This window comes from Pogoniulus pusillus, chromosome 10 (assembly GCF_015220805.1).
Source record: "Pogoniulus pusillus isolate bPogPus1 chromosome 10, bPogPus1.pri, whole genome shotgun sequence".
Lineage (NCBI taxonomy): Eukaryota > Metazoa > Chordata > Aves > Piciformes > Lybiidae > Pogoniulus > Pogoniulus pusillus.
Window position 1 is genome coordinate 13069816 of NC_087273.1, and position 20777 is coordinate 13090592.

A 20777-nucleotide genomic window follows, 5' to 3' on the forward strand; every position below is an offset into this window, starting at 1 on the left:
TCAGGTAGTTGTAGACAGCAATGAGGTCACCCCTGAGCCTCCTCTTCTCTAGGCTGAACAACCCCAGCTCCCTCAGCCTCTCCTCATAGGATTTGTGTTCCAGGCCCCTCACCAGCTTTGTTGCCCTTCTCTGGACACCTTCCAGCACCTCAACATCTCTCTTGAATTGAGGGGCCCAGACCTGGACACAGTAGTCAAGGTGTGGCCTGACCAGTGCTGAGTACAGGGGAAGAATAACCTCCCTTGTCCTACTGGCCACACTGTTCCTGATCCAGGCCAGGATACCATTGGCTCTCTTGGCCACCTGGGCACACTGCTGGCTCATCTTCAGCCTACTATCTACCAGTACCCCCAGGTCCCTTTCTTCCCAGCTGCTCTCCAGCCACTCTGTCCCCAGCCTGTAGCACTGCTTATACATTGAGCACTCATACATATGCACTCTTGTCTATTTAACTTCATGCTGTTACGAGAACTTATCTGCCTTACTTCAACTTATCTAAATAAAGCTGGCTGATTTTGAAATGCCTAGAAGTAATAGAACGGATGTTTGAAGAAGGAATTCAGGTTTTTGAAGAACTGCTATGCTTTCAAGATTAAGCCTCCTTGTAGAACAAGCATTTTTATCAGCTGAAGTATAAAATAATTGAATGGTACTTTCTCAGGTAAAAGGGCTTTTTTTTGTTAGAGAGACAAGGGAACGTGTTCTAACATAACACACAGATTGTCACTGCTTGACTGCAGCCAAATGAGGACAAACGGTGTGGGAGACAATGTGGATCATTATGGGTGCAAAACAGAGAATCCTTAAATTTAGGGGGGAATTTTGTAAGAAAAAGGAGTAGTCATGACATGGCAGTTGTTGACAGTGCACATGTAGAAGAAGTCAGGAGGACAAGCGTTATTTGCTCCCTTTCTTTTTCACTCGGTTTTCTGGCTTCTGCTCACTGTGGAGGGATACCACAGACTCATGCAGGCATCATTTTACATTTGGTTCTTATTTTTGAGGTTTCCTCTGCAGCCACAAAAGGCAAAACCTTTTTTTTTTTCATCCCTTTAATTAATGAAAGCTGAGAATCTGAGTAAGGGGGGAAAAAAAATCTATAGCACATTGTGCTACTAAAGGATCTGGGAATACAGAAGGGCCCAGAACACAGGCTGCAGCAGAAGAAGGTATAAACTATTCGACCTTGGTAACTAAGTCACCAACAAAAGCAAAGGAAGGAAGAGGTCCAGAATAAACAGCCCTCCTCATTTTCTCATTGTGGTAGGGATCTTGCATTCACTACCAGCAGCACAAAGATGACAGCAGATGAGAAACACTGGACTCTCTTTTCCATGTCACCACTGGCTTTGGATAGTAAGATCACAGAATGGTTTTGGGTTGGAAAGGACATTTAAAGGTCATCTAAGTCCAACCCCCTTGCAGTCAGCAGGGACATCTTCAACTAGATCAGGTTGCTCAGAGCCCTTTCCAACCTGACCTGAAACATTTCCAGGGATAGGGCATCTACCACTTCTCTGGGCAATTTATCGCAGTGTTTCCACAGAGTAAAATAATTCTTCTTTATATCTAGTCTGAATCTCTGCTCTTTTACCTCAAAACCATTCACAGGATCACAGGATGTTAGAGGCTGGAAGAGACCTCCAGAGATCACCAAGTCCAAACCCCTGCCAGAGCAGGACCAGAGAATCTAGCACATTACCTCATGCTATCACTACACTCTCTGATAGAGTCCTTCCCCATCTTTCATGCTGCAATGAAGCCCCCCCACAGAGCCTTCTTTTCTCTAGGCCGAGCAACCCCAATCCTCTTAGCTTCTCAGAATTCTCATCTGTAGAGAACATCCAAAAAAAAAGAAAAGCATCACTGGGACCAGGTTACTACAGCAATCCTGATCCCAATCATTGACAACACTTTATGATAAACAGGTTTAGCTTTCCTTGGAGCAGATAGCTGCAAGAAGTTTTCAGTGCATGAAAAGTTCAAGTGAAAACTTCTGTAAACTAATTGTAAGCAAATGAACATTGATTAATACACATTTCACAATGTACTCTCAAATTTTGAACTGAACAAACTACAGATGGGATGCATTTTCCTAAAATAATCCTAAAAGGATTCCAATCTAACTTACAGTGAAACTGATCTTTTTGGGGCTTTGTGGTTACAAATCAAAGAAAGATACATGAAGAAAACATACACTGATTATATTATCCTTATGGCTGCAAACATTTATTTGCTGGGAGTTTGGCATCATTAGAAACTCAGTACAACTTCTTCAGTCATGAGTGCTAAGAAGCTGCTTAGCATTGGGGTGCATCAGGAAAAGTGTGGCCAGCAGGTCCAGGGAGGTTCTTCTCCCCCTCTACTGTGCCCTGGTGAGACCACACCTAGAATACTGTGTCCAGTTTTGGGGTACCCAGTTCAAGAGAGAGGGACCCACTGGAGAGAGTCCAGCTGACAGCCACAAGGATGACTGGGGGACTTGGGCATCTCCTCTATGGAGAGAGAATTGAGAGCCCTGGGGCTGTTTAGGCTAGAGAAGTGAAGGCTGAGAGGAGATCTGATTAATGTATACAAATATCTGAGGGGTGGGAGTCAAGAGGATGGGGCCAATCTCTTTTCACTGGTCAGCAGCAATAAGACAAGGAGCAACAGCTACAGATTGGAACTGAGAAGGTTCCACATCAACCTGAGGAGAAACTTACTTAACAGTGAGGGTTATAAAGCCCTGGCACAGGCTGTCCAGAGAGGTTGTGGAGTCTCCTTCTCTGGAGACTTTCAAAACCTACCTGGATGCATTCCTGTGCAAACTACCCTGGGTGATCCCTGCCTTGGCAAGAGGGATGGACTCAATCTTTGGAGGTCATTTCCAACCTCTAAAGTTCTGTGATTTATCCTGAATTCTGCCTGCCCAGCAACTAAATGGCTTTATAAATTGCCTGAGCTAAAAGTAAACTTTCTAATACCACGAAAGAGGAGAAGGGTTTGCCCCAGTAGAAGCGTTAATGACCGTGTAGCCTTTGGCTAGAAACAGGAATCAACATTATTTGAACATCTTACAACACAAATTTGCAGTGGAGCTGAAGTTGAGGAGGACTCCTAGGTGGCCAGCACCAGAACAAGAGGACACAGCCTCAAGCTACGCCAGGGGAAATTTAGGCTTGAGGTGAGGAGAAAGTTCTTCACTGAGAGAGTCATTGGATACTGGAATGGGCTGCCCGGGGAGGTGGTGGAGTCGCCGTCCCTGGGGCTGTTCAAGGCAGGATTGGACGTGGCACTTGGTGCCATGGTCTAGCCTTGAGCTCTGTGGTAAAGGGTTGGACTTGATGATCTATGAGGTCTCTTCCAACCTTGGTGATACTGTGACTTCAGCCACGCTTCTCACATTCTGACTATTCCTTCCACAAACTCGCATACTGTCTGCAAGCAGGAAAATCATCTGACCACGTCTTCAAGTGGGCAACCATCAAATTGCCTGAAACGTCACAGCTCTCTTCCATAATGGATAAAACATCACTTCCTCCAAACAGACCCTGAAATCTCTTCTCAATTCACATTCAATTATTTTGGAATCCAATCTTTTGTTGTTGCACCTTTTGCAGAAGGAAGATGGGATTATAATATCCCAAGCCAACTTCCTTTATGCTATTCATCAAGTCGTTTGCTGTGGAAATGAGAAATTAACTAATTCAAATTAAATTTATTTTAAAGGCACATCCATTAGCTCTGCTGATTTTTTTTCCTGTCAGGAATTCCATCTGGAAACATGCTTAGAAGACAACAGCAATTTTTTTAAGACTAGTCTGAAAGATGATAGGATTCGATGGAAAGGAAATAAAAACTGCCCTGATGAAAGTTCTGTCTGCTTTTTTAGCAATGACAACATATCAAATCGGCCAAACTCTGACAAAACCATTGCCATATGAACGTCCAAAGGAGCCCTGAGAAGCTACCTCAAAGCCTCCTTTAGTTCTCACATACTCTCAAATACCAATTTTCATGTCTGCCACTGATTAATACAGTACCTCATTCCAAAATGCAATTATCTCATTGACCTTTTGCTCCTGGGGAAATGAGCAAGCCTATGGGTCTATGTTCCATAATCACATTTTTGTCCTAATTGTTTCCTTAATACACACAAGCTCTATACATAGGCCTGGAATCCAGTCTAGATATTGTCCTTTATTAAATTTCAGAGAACTTCCAGTGACAATGTCATTATAGAAATATTCTCATGACACAGTACAGCCTAGATGAAGTTGTAAAGGATTTTCTTTTTTTCTTTTGGTGTTCAGCCTTTGCCAAAAGTATGCTGGAAGAATGCACAACTACACTGTTTCCCTGTGAAGTTCCATCTTGGAAGGTTATTCCAGGCTTTCTGCAAATATTGGGGAGAGATTTTAATGGGAAATGAAGAAAAAAAAACCTGAGGTTTTAAGGAATGAGTGTATGCAGCTGACACACTTCTGCGTATCTCCAGCATCTGAAGAGGGCCTACAGGAGGGCTAGGGAGGGACTATTTACAAGGTCTTGTATATGACAGGACGAGGAGTAATGGGTTTAAACTGGCAGAGGGGAGATTTAAACTGGATGTTAAGAAGTGCTTGACAGTGAGGGTGGTGAAACACTGGCACAGGTTGCCCAGGGAGGACAGGGACGCTCCCTCTCTGGAGGTATTCAAGGCCAGTTTGGATGAGGTCTTAAGTGACCTGTTCTAGTGGGAGGTATCCCTGCCCATGGCAGGAGGTTAGAGGTCACTTAAGCTTTGAGGTCACTTCCAACCTAAACTATTCTATGACTCTATGTACTTACACATCACCTACACTGTTTGAAAGCTTCCTAAGACTGGCAAAGCAAGAGGAATGCTCAAAGAAGCCATATTCTTTGTAGAGGTATTGCAAATCACCTGTAAAACACTTGGCTGATGTAAGCTTTCTACACTCCTCAATAAACTGGAATGTGTGCTTTTTCCACAGTGACCATTTCTGTAATGGCCAATGTTCAGAACTAAGCATGCATCAGTGCTTTCAGTCACACTGAGGGTCTTACACATGCTCCTTCCTAGTAATGAACACCGACTTCTTGTGGTACGTACTAACCTGTAAACATCTTTGTAACAGCCTTGCTCTGCTTGCGGGCGGAACACAGGAGGAGCAGCCAGGGAGGGAAGAACTCAAAGTGGCCAGCTAAAAGCTCTGCTATTGTTCCAGATAAACTTGTAGAAGTCTGTTCACCCTCAGAAACATTACAGCCCTCATCAACGGAATCTACCAGCAGGAAGAGGCTCTGCTGAGGGGGCTTCATCCCCAGGAGAGGGAGCAGAATGCACCTGTAAGGAACACAAAACAGAAACAGCACTTTAAATACATTTAACAATACATTGACATTTCAGCTGATGTGACTCTGTTAGGTTAGAGCCTGGACTTGGTGATCTCCGAGGTCTCTTCCAGCCTCAACGATTCTGTGACTCCTGTGTAGTCATTCAAGTTGAAGCTACAAATCAAGTTAAAACACTAAGCTTTTTTACACATTCTAAGGATTCTTTAAATAGTTAACAAAGAAAATAGTGAGGTAGACAGAACTAACAGAAACAGAGACGATTTGGGCAGTTAGTGATGTAATTTCTTACATGGAAGAACACAGCCCACTTCAAAAACAACCCATAAGCCCTGTCAGTGGAAGGTTTCTTATTTTCTGGTATTCTGAATGGGAAAAATGCAAAATGGAAGCAAAGTTGGGTACCTTCCACCTCTGACAGTAACAGCAGAACCTAACAGAGCAGACTAGGTGATCTACTACACTTGGAGTAAGCCTCCTCAAAGGTATAATAAGGAAGTAAAAAGTCCTCCTATCCTGAAACTATGAGAAACCAGATGGATTTGAAATCTCTAACTCTTAGTTTGTTGTTTTGGTTTTGTTTTCCTTCTTCCAGATGTGCACAGAACTACTGAGACTTCTTCGGTACTTCCAGAAGTAGTTAATCTTACAGAAGATGCCTGAAGTACAACTGAAAATCACTGCTCACTAAGCTGAGAAGTTAAGCAGCTACCAATTTACAGAGCAGGAAATTGAAGTAGCCATAAGGTTAAAATTACTTTCCTAAGTGATGCCAATCCCACAATGAAAGGAGGCAGTTGGAAATTACCACATTTTCCGCCCCTTCCCCCACCAGAATGCTGCCTTGCACCCTCAGCTATTTATGCAAAGGCATTTTCCCTGCAACATTCCTTTTTCTATCAAAACCAATTTTCACTTGACACAGTTCCCTGTATGAAGCTATTTTCTGAGTAAGACTCTTACAGGAGGTATGAAGAAATAGTATCCTAAACTAAAATCTCACTTAATCTGTGTGACTCTAACAACATCCCTATGAAGTACCTTTGGAGCATCTGACAATGTTCTTGTGTCTGTGTATTTACCTGCTGGGAATACCACCAAGGAAACCCAAAAGTCCCAAATCCTCCTGCTGAATTCCTGCAGTACGCAGCAGTTGGCTGTAGTAGGTCACATCAAAAGGTTCACCCTGCCTCCAAACAGGGTTGAAAGCAGATGCCTAAGGAGTAACACAAGTATTGGGCAAGCCCAAAACCACATTTTCCCAGAACTCTCAGGGACCACAGCAAAAACTGCTTCCAGGGATTTTCTGAACCAGAGATTCACTCTTTGCATTTAAAATCCCTTAACTGACCACACTTCCACAAGTTGGTCCAAGTCTTCTATGAACTGATTTAAGCCTCTGGAATTCACCACATGCTGTGGCAAGGCCTTCTACAGCTTGAAAACTTCCCTTCCTTCGAATGCCCTTGCTTCATTTGATACCTTTCAGCTTCTGTACTGGAGGGGACAGGTGAGCAATTTTTTCATACTCACCTTTTTTCACAGCATTTATTGTTTTCTGACTTGTGTCACAGCCTCTTTGAGCCATTTCTTTCCAGGCAGAGGAGACCTAGCATACTGATGGTGCTCCACTTCCACAGACCCTAACCTACTTGTGCTCTGCTCTTTCCCACTTCACAGTACTTGTGTTTTTGAATCTTACATAACTTAAACTCCACCAGGATAAACACAAATACACACATAGAATCAGAGAATTATTTTAGTTGGAAAAGACCTCTAAGACCATCACAGAGTCCAACCATATCACAGAATTAACCAGGTGGGAAAAGACCTTTGAGATCATCGAGTCCAACCTACACATGTATACAAGAAATGAGGCACAAGGACTTCTGCCAGCAATACTAAGTGCGGCATTCAGAGATCCATACAATGGTTTGGGTTAGAAGGGACCTTGAAGATCAGCTAGTTCCAACCTCCCTGCCATTGGCAGAGACACCTCCCACTAGAACAGGTTGCTCAAAGCCTCATTCTACCTGGCCATGAACACCTCCAGCGAAGATACACCCGGAATCTTGTTGGGCAACCTCTTCCAGTGTCTCACCACCCTCACTGTAAGGAATTTCCTCCTAATATCCAGCCTAAATCTGCCCTCCTCAAGCTTAAAGCCATTCTCTCTTGTCCTGTCACTATAAGACCCTGTAAAAAGCCCCTTCCTGGCTTTGTTGTAGGCTTCCTTCATGTCCTGGAAGGCTGCTCAAAGATCTCCCTAGAGCTGCCTTTTCTCCACAACAGCCCCAGGTCTCTTAGCCTGTCCCCATAAGGGAGGTGTTTCTCCAGCCCTCTGATCATCTTTGTGGCACTCCCCTGGCCCCCCTCCAGCAGCTGAGGCTTTCTCTTGAAGTCCCTTAGAAAACATCCGATAAATTTCTGTTCTTCCCTAGGCTTTTTATACCTCCTGAGTTCAAAGTAGATGCTGAGTATTGGCATAGTGAAACTTCTCAGAGATTCAACTTCTGTGCTTATTTGCCAGAAGTCAGATTATGTTTTCCTCCACATGGTGACTTAGTAATTCCACTCCCCTACAATTTCTTGCTTGCACAGGAGAAATTACATAAATCAACATGGAAATAACCAAGTCGTAAGGCACCTCCCTAAATGTAGATTCATCTACAGATTCTTGTAGCACACTGCTCGACTTGCAGAGTGCCTCTGAAAAGGTTAGAAGTTGATGTTCTTTACCTTCAGAAAGAACAGATTTATCTGTTGGTTTTTTTGTTATGTTCGATGCAGTTAGAAAAGTGATTATCATAGAAGCACAGAATCAACCAGGTTGGACGAGACCAGTCCAGTCCAACCTAGCACCCAGCCCTAGCCAGTCAACTAGACCATGGCACTAAGTGCCTCATCCAATCTTTTCTTGAACACCTCCAGGGACGGTGACTCCACCACCTCCCTGGGCAGCCCATTCCAATGCAAATCACTCTCTCTGCCAACAACTTCCTCCTAACATCCAGCCTATACTTCCCCCCAGCACAACTTGAGACTGTGTCCCCTTGTTCTGTTGCTGGTTGCCTGGGAGAAGAGACCAACCCCCACCTGGCTACAGCCTCCCTTCAGGTAGTTGTAGGCAGCAATGAGGTCACCCCTGAGCCTCCTCTTGTCCAGGCTAAACAACCCCAGCTCCCTCAGCCTCTCCTCATAGGATTTGTGTTCCAGGCCTTTCACCAGCTTTGTTGCCCTTCTCTGGACATGTTCCAGCACCTCAACATCTCTCTTGAATTGAGGAGCCCAGCACTGGACACAGTAGTCAAGGTGTGGTCTGACCAGTGCTGAGTACAGGAGAAGAATAACTTCCCTTGTCCTACTGGCCACACTGTTCCTGATGCAGGCTCTTTCTGGGTTGCTACTGGGTGCTAGCGTCTGGAGTGGGATCCTGCTGATCTTGGAGAAGATATCCATTAATTAAAGCAGCACACAATGTAAATCTCAGCTGCACTTCAATGTGTTGGCAATGCAGAATCTTAGGTCTGTGTATGTGCGCCTGACCAGTGCTGAGTACAGGGGCAGAATAACCTCCCTCATCCTACTGGCCACACTGCTCCTGATCCAGGCCACGATGCCATTGGCTCTCTTGGCTACCTGGGCACACTGCTGCCTCATCTTCAACTACTATCTACCAGTACCCCCAGGTCCCTTTCTTCCCGGCTGCTCTCCAGCCACTCTGTCCCCAGCCTGTAAATAGAAATTGTGATTTAAAGCAACAAAATTAATTAGTAAAAATATGAAATCTCCACAGGCAAGAGCACAGTTAGGTATTTTAAATTATGGAATTCATTTGAATGGCTATGCAATGCAATGTAATGACTTATGTATGCAGAGGGAAGATTTTTTTACACGCTCTCTAGCAAATAAAAGAGTCCTCAGAACAATAAGCCGTCCCACAGAATTCCTCAGCATCGCTACTGAGTTGACTGAACCCATGCAAACACAATCTTGCACATATGGAAGGAATATACACAGGCTCTGCTGAAGTTCTGCTTATGATTATCCTTGAGATTTTTAGATTGGCTCCACAAAAATACCAAAGATACAACAGAAGTAGAAAGATATCGACACTGGCCACAAAGGCTGAGGAGAGTCGCAGTGGAATGCAGAGACTTGCTAAAAATGAGAAAAGAAACCCCACAAAGACACACTCAAACAACAATGAGTGGCTCTGGGAGCAAAAGGAGTTATAAATCCTACTTCTTCATCAATGTGGTCCTCCTATTTGATTGCCTCTGGTGTATAGGAAATTCAGTTATGCCTCCACTTAAGTTATTTGATGCCTGTTAAGAGTGTGAAGGTAGCCTACCCCTAAATAGGCTCTCTTTTCCCTATTTGACACACACAGTAAGTGCCTAAACCTTAGCTCTTAAGCAAGCCTCGAGGAAGCAAGGAGGGCAAACAAACTCAAAAATTCCCAAACCATAAAAAAACAAACCCCTGCCCAACCAAAAAAAAAAAACCAACTGAAAATGCAAACAAACAAAACCCAAACAACCCCTCCCCCCCCCAACAAATGAAAAAACCCAAACCACACCAAAACCAACCCCCCAAAACCAAACAATGCCACAAACAACCCTCACTGGTTGGACTCCAAGTGCTGGCACTTTTAGCTAAACAGTACACAGTTCCAATTTCATGATAGAAAATGACTGATTGGGAAATGCTCTTTACTACTGCAGCTCTTAGGTTTCTTTTTCTCCATCAGTATCACAACTTTTTAACAAATTGCCTTTTGAGTCACCTTCTCACCAAAAAAAGTTATAATTTAGCACTTGGATTTAAGTCACAGCCACGGAAGCCAAGAAGCAGCATCCCAGAGGTCTGTGTCAGGAATTCACAAGCTCTGCTCTTTACAGTTCCAGTTTGTGAAGGAGCTGACAATATCATTATCTGCACAGAGCCTTCTTCATTTTCGCCTCCTGCTTTTTTGCCAACGCTTCTACACCACACTTCTTAAGCAAATTCATCAGCTATGTGTTGTACTCTTAACCCCTGCATTAGCCTCTTCCACCTCCTTCACTATTGAGGTTTTCCTCCAAATTTTTCTTCAGAGGAAAGATTCTCTTCAAGCTACAGCCAGGGACCCAGCTTCAGGGTTTGTGCTGAAAGTGTGCACGCACCATGCACTCCTACAAAGGTGGAATGTGAAATTGATCCTGCATCTGCAGACAAAACCAGTAACATTTTCAACACTGTCTTCTCTCAGGCTTTGCTGCTACCTCTGCCAAGCCTATGGTTAGCCTCTGAAATAGCGTTAATGCAATCAGAGCAGTAGAGTGCTCCAAAGAGCCCATGGAGCAGGACCCCAGCACTGTCTGGCAGACCCTCAGTCCATGGAGCAGGACCCCAGCACTGTCTGGCAGACCCTCAGCCCGTGGAGCAGGATCCCAGCACTGTCTGGCAGACCCTCAGTCCATGGAGCAGGACCCCAGCACTGTCTGGCAGACCCTCAGCCCGCGGAGCAGGACCCCAGCACTGTCTGGCAGACCCTCAGCCCGCGGAGCAGGACCCCAGCACTGTCTGGCAGACCCTCAGCCCGCGGAGCAGGACCCCAGCACTGTCTGGCAGACCCTCAGCCTGTGGAGCAGGAATTTTTCTACAGCAGACCAACTCTCCTGAACATAATTTTTTGAGGAGCTGGCTAGCAAGAAAGGACCCATATTAGCTCCAAGCACACAAGCAGCATCTCTTTTCGCCTAGGAGCCAGACTCTGCTTATGTTGTCCTCTCATTCTACCTGCTTAAGTTTTTCGTGCATACCCATAGAAGAGCACCATGCCATGTGCTTGTTCTGGTCTGGACCATAAGCAAAGTCATCAGTCTGAAAGTGGCTGCATCTACTGTTCGAGTTGGCATTTTCACTACTGTATTTTGTCAGGTTGAAAAAAACTTCACTGGCAGTGGCTGCAAGTTGAAAACCACCATCACAAGACAGGGCCATGAAAAAATTAAGGCAAACATCCCAAACTGATTTATAAAGCAGAACTAAATGCTCCAAGTGATGTTTACTTCTGTCAAATAGGGTTGTCCTCATGTTTGAAGTCAGCTCATCCATCTCTCTCTGGTTTGGGAAGTTTGGAAATGTTAGGAAGTTGGCATTCCCCTGCTTGAGTTCACCTGCATGCCAAAATCCCCACAGAATCTCTTTGTCTCTAAACCCTACTTGCCTCTGAAAAAGGAAAGCAATATTCACTGACAGTGAGACAGTGTCTATGCAACATACATAATTAAATCAATAATAATGCCACTATTCCCAGGCACAACAAACAGTAGTAGGCAAACACATGGAGTAACAAAGAACAGCTGCAAACTCTATGGGGACTGTAATTGCTTAGAATTGAAAGAGCTCCTTGGAGGTTGCAAACATATGCTGAAAAAATGTATTCGTAATATCCTGTACAAAAAGGTTTGGTGATTGCTAGATGGAGCTGATTGACTGCTATCAGCAATCTAAGTTGCACTGAGTTTAGCTGTATTTATAATTCTATTGGCAAAACTTTGCCAGCAGAATGACATAAACCATACACTTTACAAGAGAGGGACACCATAGTGCTGTCCTCTACGAGGTCTGAATGTCTCGAGAGGCTTTACAAAGGAGTTGTTCACTTGCATATTTGATCTAAAAGACTAGTGAAGATTAATGTGATGGAGGACTATGCTCATGTACATTAAATGGATTTATAGATATATTTATACATGGAATTTAACAATAGATTCATAGAATGGGTTAGGTTGGAAGAGACCTTAAAGATCACAGAATTAACCAGGTTGGAAAAGACCTCTAGGATCATCAAATCCAACCTATCACCTAACACCTTCTACTTAACTGAACTACGACACCCATCCAGCCTCCTCTTAAACACCCCCAGGGATGGTGACTCCATCACCTCCCCAGGCAGCCCATTCCAATGCCAATCACTCTTTCTGTGAAGAACTTCTTCCTATCATCCAGCCTAAACCTGCCCTGGCACAGCTTGAGACTGTGTTCTGTCGTTCTGTCACTGCTTGCCTGGAATCATCTAGTTCCAAGCCTCCTGCCAAGGGCTAGGACATCTCCCACTTAAGCTGACTGCTCACAACCTTTTCCAGCCTCACCCTGAAGCCTCCAGCTACCTCTCTGGGCACTGTTGCAGTGTTGCAGCACCCTCCTGGTGCAGAACTTGTCCCTCACATCCAATCTCAGTAATGTATAATAAACCAGATAATTCTTCAAACACTACTTTCACTCTTCAGAAAGGCAAACAAGCATCTTCCTCCTTATGAGTAGTTTCCAGTGTGACATACCACAACACTTTACCATGTCATTTTTAGGATGCTCATTTCACAGTATCACAGTATCCATTTATATTGCATCAGAAAATAGAGAAAAAGAAGTAAATGGTGAAACTGTAAATAAGCCAACTCTGTTTACAAAATGTTGTAGTCATTTTTGCCAGCAATATAAGAAGTAGTGGGATTTCTGCCTAAAAATCTAGCAAAAATTCTAACCAGTAAGTGGAAACTTGATGCTGCCTTGGTCAGATCTGAATCAGGTGGAGCAGAAGCTCCACCTTGGGCAGCCCACTGCCGAGGGACACACAGGGAAGAAGGCAGCTCTCTAGGGCAGTTAAGAGCTGGAAGTGCTGCGTGACAGCAAAAGGAGGAATTGTATTACACAGACATTACAGAGAGGAGCCCAGGCTTTGCAAGATACTAAGGACACAGACACCTAAGGACACCAATCTCTGCACAACAGGCTTCACTACTTCCACTACTCACATGGAATAAACATAAAAGTATTAAAATGATAAGACTTGGAAAAAAATGCAGGATTCCACATTCTTTTAAGCATCTGTAATTAAAAAACGTCTCACAAGTGACAGCAAATACTCCACCTCACTCCCCAATGCTACATGAAACTTTCTTTACAGTAAGGGTGGTGAGACACTGGCAGAGGTTGCCCAGGGAGGTCGAGGATGCCCCCTCCCTGGAGGTGATCAAGGCCACGTTGGATGAGGCTTTGAGCAACCTGGGCTAGCAGAAGATGTCCCTGGAACTAGCTAATCTTCAAGCTCCCTTCCAACCCGAACCAGTCTATGAATAATCTGTGAAGTCAGACACACAGACACTTGCATATTGTCATAACCCAGCTGGTGGTTAGCAGAGCAGCATTAAGGTCATTCCACAGCCCCAGTTTGCAATTCGCACATTAAAAAAGGCAGCCAGTGAAGATAAAGCTGCTGAATCAGAATCAATCAGGTTGGAAGAGACCTCCAACATCATTCAGGCCAACCTAGCACCCAGCCCTAGCCAGTCAACTAGACCATGGCACTAAGTGCCTCATCCAGGCTTTTCCTGAACACCCCCAGGGACGGTGCCTCCACCACCTCCCTGGGCAGCCCATTCCAATGGCAAATCACTCTCTCTGTGAAGAACTTCCCCCTAATATCCAGCTTGTATCTGCCCTGGCACAACTTGAGACTGTGTCCCCTCATTCTATTGCTGGTTGCCTGGGAGAAGAGACCAACCCCCACCTGGCTACAATGTCCCTTCAGGTAGTTGTAGACTATTGGAAGCTTCAAAGACAGATGCACACTTACAGCTGCTGTTTTCCTCTTCTGTTTTCCAAACTTCATATTGGACGCAGTCCACAGTAAAAAAAGGCAAATTTCACTTATGATAAAACTGCCAACTTCTGCTGCTCAGCAGATGAAATATCACCCCCCTTCCGAGGAGTCTTTCAGCAGCTGTAGTCAAACAGAAAGTAGAGCATCCCTGCAAATAACTTGCAGTACTATTTATAGATGGGCGAGTTTTACTTTGTCCTGTGACAAAGCATTTATGTCTTATGGGTGACTGACAGCAAACACATTATTTACCTGTCTCAATGCATTCTGGCTAATGATTAAAAGGGAAATTCTGCTGCTCAGGTCTGATACCTGCTTTCTGTACAGTATCCAATTCTTGGAACTACAGACATGTGTAACATTGCTGCTTACTAACCACCCAGCTGCTCATACAGATAATAAGGTCTTGAAAAACATACACACAGGACCCTTAACAGTGGAAATATTCCAGAAATAGGAGGGTTGTGAAGCACTGAACACTTCTAACGCTTGGAAAGCTGCAAAACTAAACGTATGGCTAAGGATGGCAAAAGTGAAGTGACCCAGTTTGCTGTGTGCACAGCTGTGTACATAATCAGTCACATTACTGAGGTACCTGCTCTGTAATTTTTCAAAGTGATAAAAGTGTACTGCAACTGATTATGACTTTCTGAGGAAGTGGGATGCTGGAATAATACACACTCATGGATTACAGAATGATACAGATTGTTTCTTGTAAATCACTCCTTTACAGGCTGCATAGAAAGACAAAGTGGCTCTAGCAGTTCAGTAAATTTTATAAAGAAAGAGCAGAAAAAAAAGACCAAACACCACAACAACAAACCAAATGCTGAGAATCACCTATTGGGAAAGTTCCAGGTAGAGCACATGGATGTAAATGTCAGGTTTGGTCTTTTCAGGAGGAGTGAATTAGAAACAGCAGGCAAGAGCCTTGTGCAATTCAGTACCTGATTTTGCAACGTCTTGTAGCAAGGTGGATTTTATCTGTAATTGCAAAGCAGACTTGCAGTCCCACAAGGAGAGCACAAAAGCTAGCTCTAGGGCATCGGGCCAGACAAAGGGAGAGTTTATCACAGACCCAGTGCCATCGGGCACACACGGGCAGTGCAAGTTGGACCTCTGCCTGTTGATTATAGACCTCTTACTGTCTTGTGGGTGATTTTTGTCTATAAAGCAGTGCCAGGAGGTCTATTGGTGGATTTACTCAAAATCTTGGAAAACAGAAACCTTAAAACCAAATATTTTAGTGTAATAGTTGGAGTGTCTAGAACAGTTTACAAACAGCTCAGCTATGATAACGGACAGAAAAGTGTAGCAGAAAAGCATCCACACCTGCTATCATGAGCAGGTTGACTCTCTCTGCACATTCTTAAATGGAGTGTATCTGCTATGTGTGCTAACACTTACAATATGCTCAACAAGTCAGAGTCTGACATACAGGAATCTGCATCCTCACCAAAGGCAAAGAGGAGAGTACAGGAAACAATGCAAATATTTTTCTGAACATACACAATAAAACAGTAATTTATTCTAGACAAACTCCTAGCTCTGAATTTCAGCAATGGAAAGGTCATCTAGTCCATTTCCCCACCTATAGCTGGTCTGCATCTGACTTCCCTGACAGAAAATAGCCTAGGCATTCCTAAAGACTTCCACAGATCAATACTCTGTCTCCCCAAGCAATCAATTCAGTGCTTCAATATTCTTGCAGTTGGGAAGTTTCCCCCTTCATCTTAACAGCTTTTCCTGCAATTTAAGTCTTTTACTTCTTGCCCTTGTCCCATGGATAACACAAGGGTCACTAGAAGCAAGTCAGCAGTATCCAAAATTTGTCCTAATTTCCCACTACTCATTCAGACAGACCATTAAGGTGTACACTGGAAAGAGACAGACACAATGTGCGTGTCAGTTTGAAAATGAACTACTGATTACTCTCTAAGTACAGCCACTGAATTTTTGCACATAGCCAGATCAGTTTTACCTTGCACACAGCCTGAGCCTCATGTAAGCATCAAGGCCTTCCTGGATTCAAATCTGACATTTATGGCTATCCCTTACCCACAAATACCATTACTCTTAGAGAAAGAACTTAGATGAGGTTTGCCAAAATGAAACCATGTCACACCACGTTCATTGTTTCGCAGCTCTGCTACCTTCCAGCTGCTTGCAGACAGTTTGATTATCTGTTCTGGCATTTTTTATTTCAATTGACACTTCTAATTCCCCAATGCCTGTTTGTCTCCTTTTAAACAAAGGCACTAAATAGGAATCTTCGCCTTTCAAGTCTGAATTCTCAGCCAGCCCAATAAAGATAACATGCCCTTTGGAAGATAATCAGTACAGTTCATAGGCTGAACAGCTTGACATCTCCTCACCTATTTATGTTTTGGGTTGTCTTGTCTGGGCTATGTTTTTCTGTCATCTCATTTCTTGGTTGCTACTTTCAATTATGTTAGCTGACTGCAAAACGACAGCTTTAAGAATACAGATTCGCAGACTGCACTGGGTTAGGTTAGAATGGACCCTCAAAATACATCTTGTCCAGCACCCCGCAGCAAGCAGGGGCACCTCCAACTATAAAGCAAGCTGCTCAGGGCCACACAGAGTCTGATCTTGAAAGTGTCCAGGGATTGGGCCTCAACCACATCCCTGGGCAAACTGTTCCATTATTTCACCACTCTCTCTGTAAAGAGCTTTTTCCTTATGCCCAACTCAAGTCTCTCTCCTTCATTCTCAAACCACTGCCCCTCATCCTGTCACTACAAGCCCTTCTAAACAGTCCTTCTCCAGTCTTCCTGTAAGTCCCCCTTCAAATACTGAAGTGCAGCTATAAGGTTTCCCTGAAGCTTTCTCTTCTGAGGCTGAGCAGACCCAATTCTTTCAGCTTGTCTTCATATGAAAGGTGCTCCAGCCCTTTGACCATCCTTGTGGTCCTCCTCTTCTGGACTCACTCCAGCAGTTCCATGTGTCTCTAGTGGTCTGCAGCTGGGCACAGCACTCCAGCTGAGGTCTTAGCAGAGCAGAGTGGCAGTATCACCTCTCTAACACAGGCAGTGCACACTGTAGCTTTCCCAGTGACACTGGTTTTCCCTCTCCAGCGAACAGCAGACCAGCACTTGGTGATGTTGCCTTCCTTCTGCCAATGCACATGCAGAATTAGCTGACTACCAAACACAACACACCTCTCAGGAAGTATGAACAACCACTTTCAGTTCGGCCCTCGCTTTCACATTACTCATTACTGCCTCCACCGTCAGTAGCTGATCTACCTTCCTTCCACAGTCTTCCTCCTTCTGAAGTTTAACATATGAATGGTGAGGAGCTCAGTTTCACTAAGCTGGACACTTAATATACTGCTTTCAGACTTCTTTCCAACTAATTCATTTCTTTCATTATACATCTCTTCATGCAGTCTTACCCACAGATTATCTGAGGTCACCAGTATCTACAAGTCTCATTCATTTTTCCTCCTCATCTTTAAGATCATTTTATAGCCACTATCTCCAAAATTTGCCACTTTTCCTCAGCTAGATTTCTCCCCATCTGACTGAAGTAAATTTATGACTTCCCACAAGCTATTTTCTCCTCTTTGACATTAGAAATACGGTCACTGACAGACTCCTGCTCCTATCATGCTTTCCCAGTTGATATTTATCTCTTGTCTTGTTATGCAAATTTTTCAGCTATGTAAAACATTACTGTCCAAATGTTATGCCTTAGGTAAGTTCATTTGATATATTCAGCTTTGTTTACCTGATCTTACTGGCTTGATAGAGTAGGATCACAGGATAGAGTAGGGGGTGGAAGTGACCTCCACAGATTATCAAGTCTAGCCCCGAAAATACTTGTATTTTAGTGAAGTTGTGATTTAGAGAATCTCTTTCAGTTACTGACAACTATTTCGCTTTGCCAAACCAGGTAAACTTTTATATACACAAGGGTCTAATGGGAGGGTTGGTAGGTGGATAGAAGATAACACTTCCACCAAGCAGATATCAGACATATAAAACTATCACCATATGTAGTGCAGCACTTTTATTCATGGATTTTTCAGTGGCTTTAACTTTGAGTTACTCTAGGACTACAAGCGAGTTGTGCTGGGGGAAGTATAGGCTGGGTGTTGGGAGGAAGTTCTTCACAGGGAGAGTGATTTGCCATTGGAATGGGCTGCCCAGGGAGGTGATGGAGTCACCATCCCTGGAGGTGTTCCAGAAAAGACTGGATGAGGCACTTAGTGCCATGATTTAGTTGACTGGATAGGGCTGGGTGCTAGGTTGGACTGGATGACGTTGGAGGTCTCTTCCAATTTGGTTGATTCTGTGATATACAAAGCACTTCCTAAACCCACTTTATTTTTTTTAAAACATACCAGTCACACAAGTTATCCTGACAGACCTTTTAGAGCATTTAAATCAAGCCTGACTCTGTACTAATATTTCCAGTTCTGCCTGTTCCTCCCATACCTTATTTTCCATTCGACACCTAAGGCGTTTGATCACTGCCTCACTTATCGCCCTTGTTGTCTGTCTCATGACCCTATATGAGCAACCCTATTACCTCTCCCCCTCCACCCCCAGGTTTTGAGCTGTTGTCTAAGTTGCTGTTATTTATATTTACCCCTGAGACTTGCCATCCACAAGGTGTTGTTTAAAAGCTCTCTTTCATTAGGGTCTAAACACTCTGCTTTTCTTTGTATTAAGCAGTTAAATTCTCTTTGTTTCTCTATAATTCAATCTGTCATTTTAAGAAAGAAAGAAAGTAAAAAAAGAAAGCACACTTTAAATGAAATGCACGAGCATCAAATCACACTCACTGAAAACTATTTAGTTGAAATGAGAAGAATGCCCACACTCTAACTTACATTCCCTGCCTGTAAAGTTATGGATAATAACTAACTTTGTAAGCAGTCAGAAGTCTGTGGTTGAAAGGCAACACATAAGAGTGGGGTACCACAATAAGAAAATTAACAAGTTTATATATGCAACACAATGCATTAAAACTACAAAGTTAGTTTTAAATCACTCATGGAACCAAAGGTTGAGAGAAGTGCAATATATAGGTCTTTCAGCTTGCTTTATTAACTGCTTAGAGTTCTTTAGCCACATAAAAATTAATTCCTGTTGAACAAAAACGTATCTTCTTCTATGGGCACTGTTATCTGAACACACTGATACACAATTGACTCGAAATTCTTGTAAGCTTTACAGGCATTTGAATTTATTGGTATTATTTTCTGGTTTGAAGACAAAGAAAATCCATTTCTTTCTGCTCTCTGGATTTATGCAGAGTATAAACACAACTGAAGAAACAGATATTGTTTTCCATGTGTATGATTGGATTTGTGGGCATGAGAAACACTAGCCACAAAAAAAAAACAAAAGCAGCAGCAAAAAGCCAACTTGTCTGAGACAGGTAAAAAACTGCACTGAACGAATTCAACTGTGTGGCTTTTGTCAGGCTATATTCTAGTTTACTGTCCAGCTAGCCCTAAGTGCTATTATTCCATGACTGTAGAAAAGACAACAGCATAACGTGCATGAAACAAAAACTGTCACCATTACTACTGCAGTTCGGTCTGGCAATCCCCAAATTAACTGTATTTTCCCCATAGATTCAATTCCAAGCAAACAAAACAACTCATCACTCCTCTGGCAAGCACAAAGAGGAGGTGCTGCAGTGGCTATTTCAGCAGCGAGGTGTTTCTTCAGAACAAGGGGTTCCTGAACTGCCTGCCTGGAGGAACCAGGATAAACACCACATTTTGAAAAGGACCATTCCCTAACTGAGTTGCTCTCTACCTGCCTTTCTTGTTTCTTATGCATCACCATAAAGCACCCCACATTTCCACTGCTGAACTGATTGTAGGATTATACTCTCCAACCTCATCTGCAGAAAATCCTCAGCATGAATACCAGCTGAAAAGCTGTTAGCATTTTACCTTACTGGTCAAGCTCTTAAGATGGCTTTCCTCCTATGTTTGCGTTACCACATATCTTTTCCCACCTTATTTCCACAAGTGAAAGGGACTATCCTACCCTTTAATTACACTGTCTTAGTTGAACAGGTAACAGATGGAGCAGCTTTCATGTGTCTCACTCAAAATTATGCTCCCATACTCCCCACAGTAGAATCCACAGCATACATTCTTCGTGTACCATTCTGGATCCACATTAGCTACCTTGTGGTTTGGTTCTATTTTTCCTTCCCCAGTCCCTATCAGACAAGAGTTTTCCTCAGTCTGACTATAAATCCCCTATTGATCCTGTCTGTAACTTCTCTATAATTTACTTCAAAACAAAACCAGCTTTAGGTTAGCATCATGTGAGCCTGATTCTATTACCTTACAGCAGTGACATATTTAGCTTTGGAATTGATTCTATAGCTTTCTATTTACTAAGATCTAATTTTTGCCTTAGCTACAATAGAACAAGTGACAGAAACAACATCCTCTTTTTCTTTTCCCTCCCACAACAATTTAGACTCAAAATGTTTACTGTGAATAACAACTTTTTCATAACTGAAAACAGAAAGTAAAAAGGAAAAGAATTACAGCTGAAGTAATGAAAAAAAAACCCTTTCTAGGAATGTTCAGTAGCTGCTACAAGTCTAGGGAAAAAAATAACTATTTTCTTCCCTTTTATAAGAGAAAGTAGCGGAATGAAGCAGAAGCAAAGAAAGTGCCAACACTTCCCAGTATAAAATAAAGCAACTGAAACCAAACTGTTACATACAACTGTAAATGGAATGTAGTAAAAGCTTGGACATTTCCCCATAGCATTTTTAGAC

General features: G+C 43.3%; 1 protein-coding gene across 1 annotated transcript in view; it reads right to left on the minus strand.

The window, feature by feature from the left end:
- Window positions 1-20777, minus strand: part of ANKRD50 (ankyrin repeat domain containing 50) — a 48087-nt gene that overhangs the window by 13583 nt on the left and 13727 nt on the right. The window contains exon 3 of the mRNA XM_064149964.1: window positions 5101-5330. Coding sequence (XP_064006034.1) covers window positions 5101-5330 — 230 coding nt within the window. The remainder of the gene's footprint in view (window positions 1-5100; window positions 5331-20777) is intronic.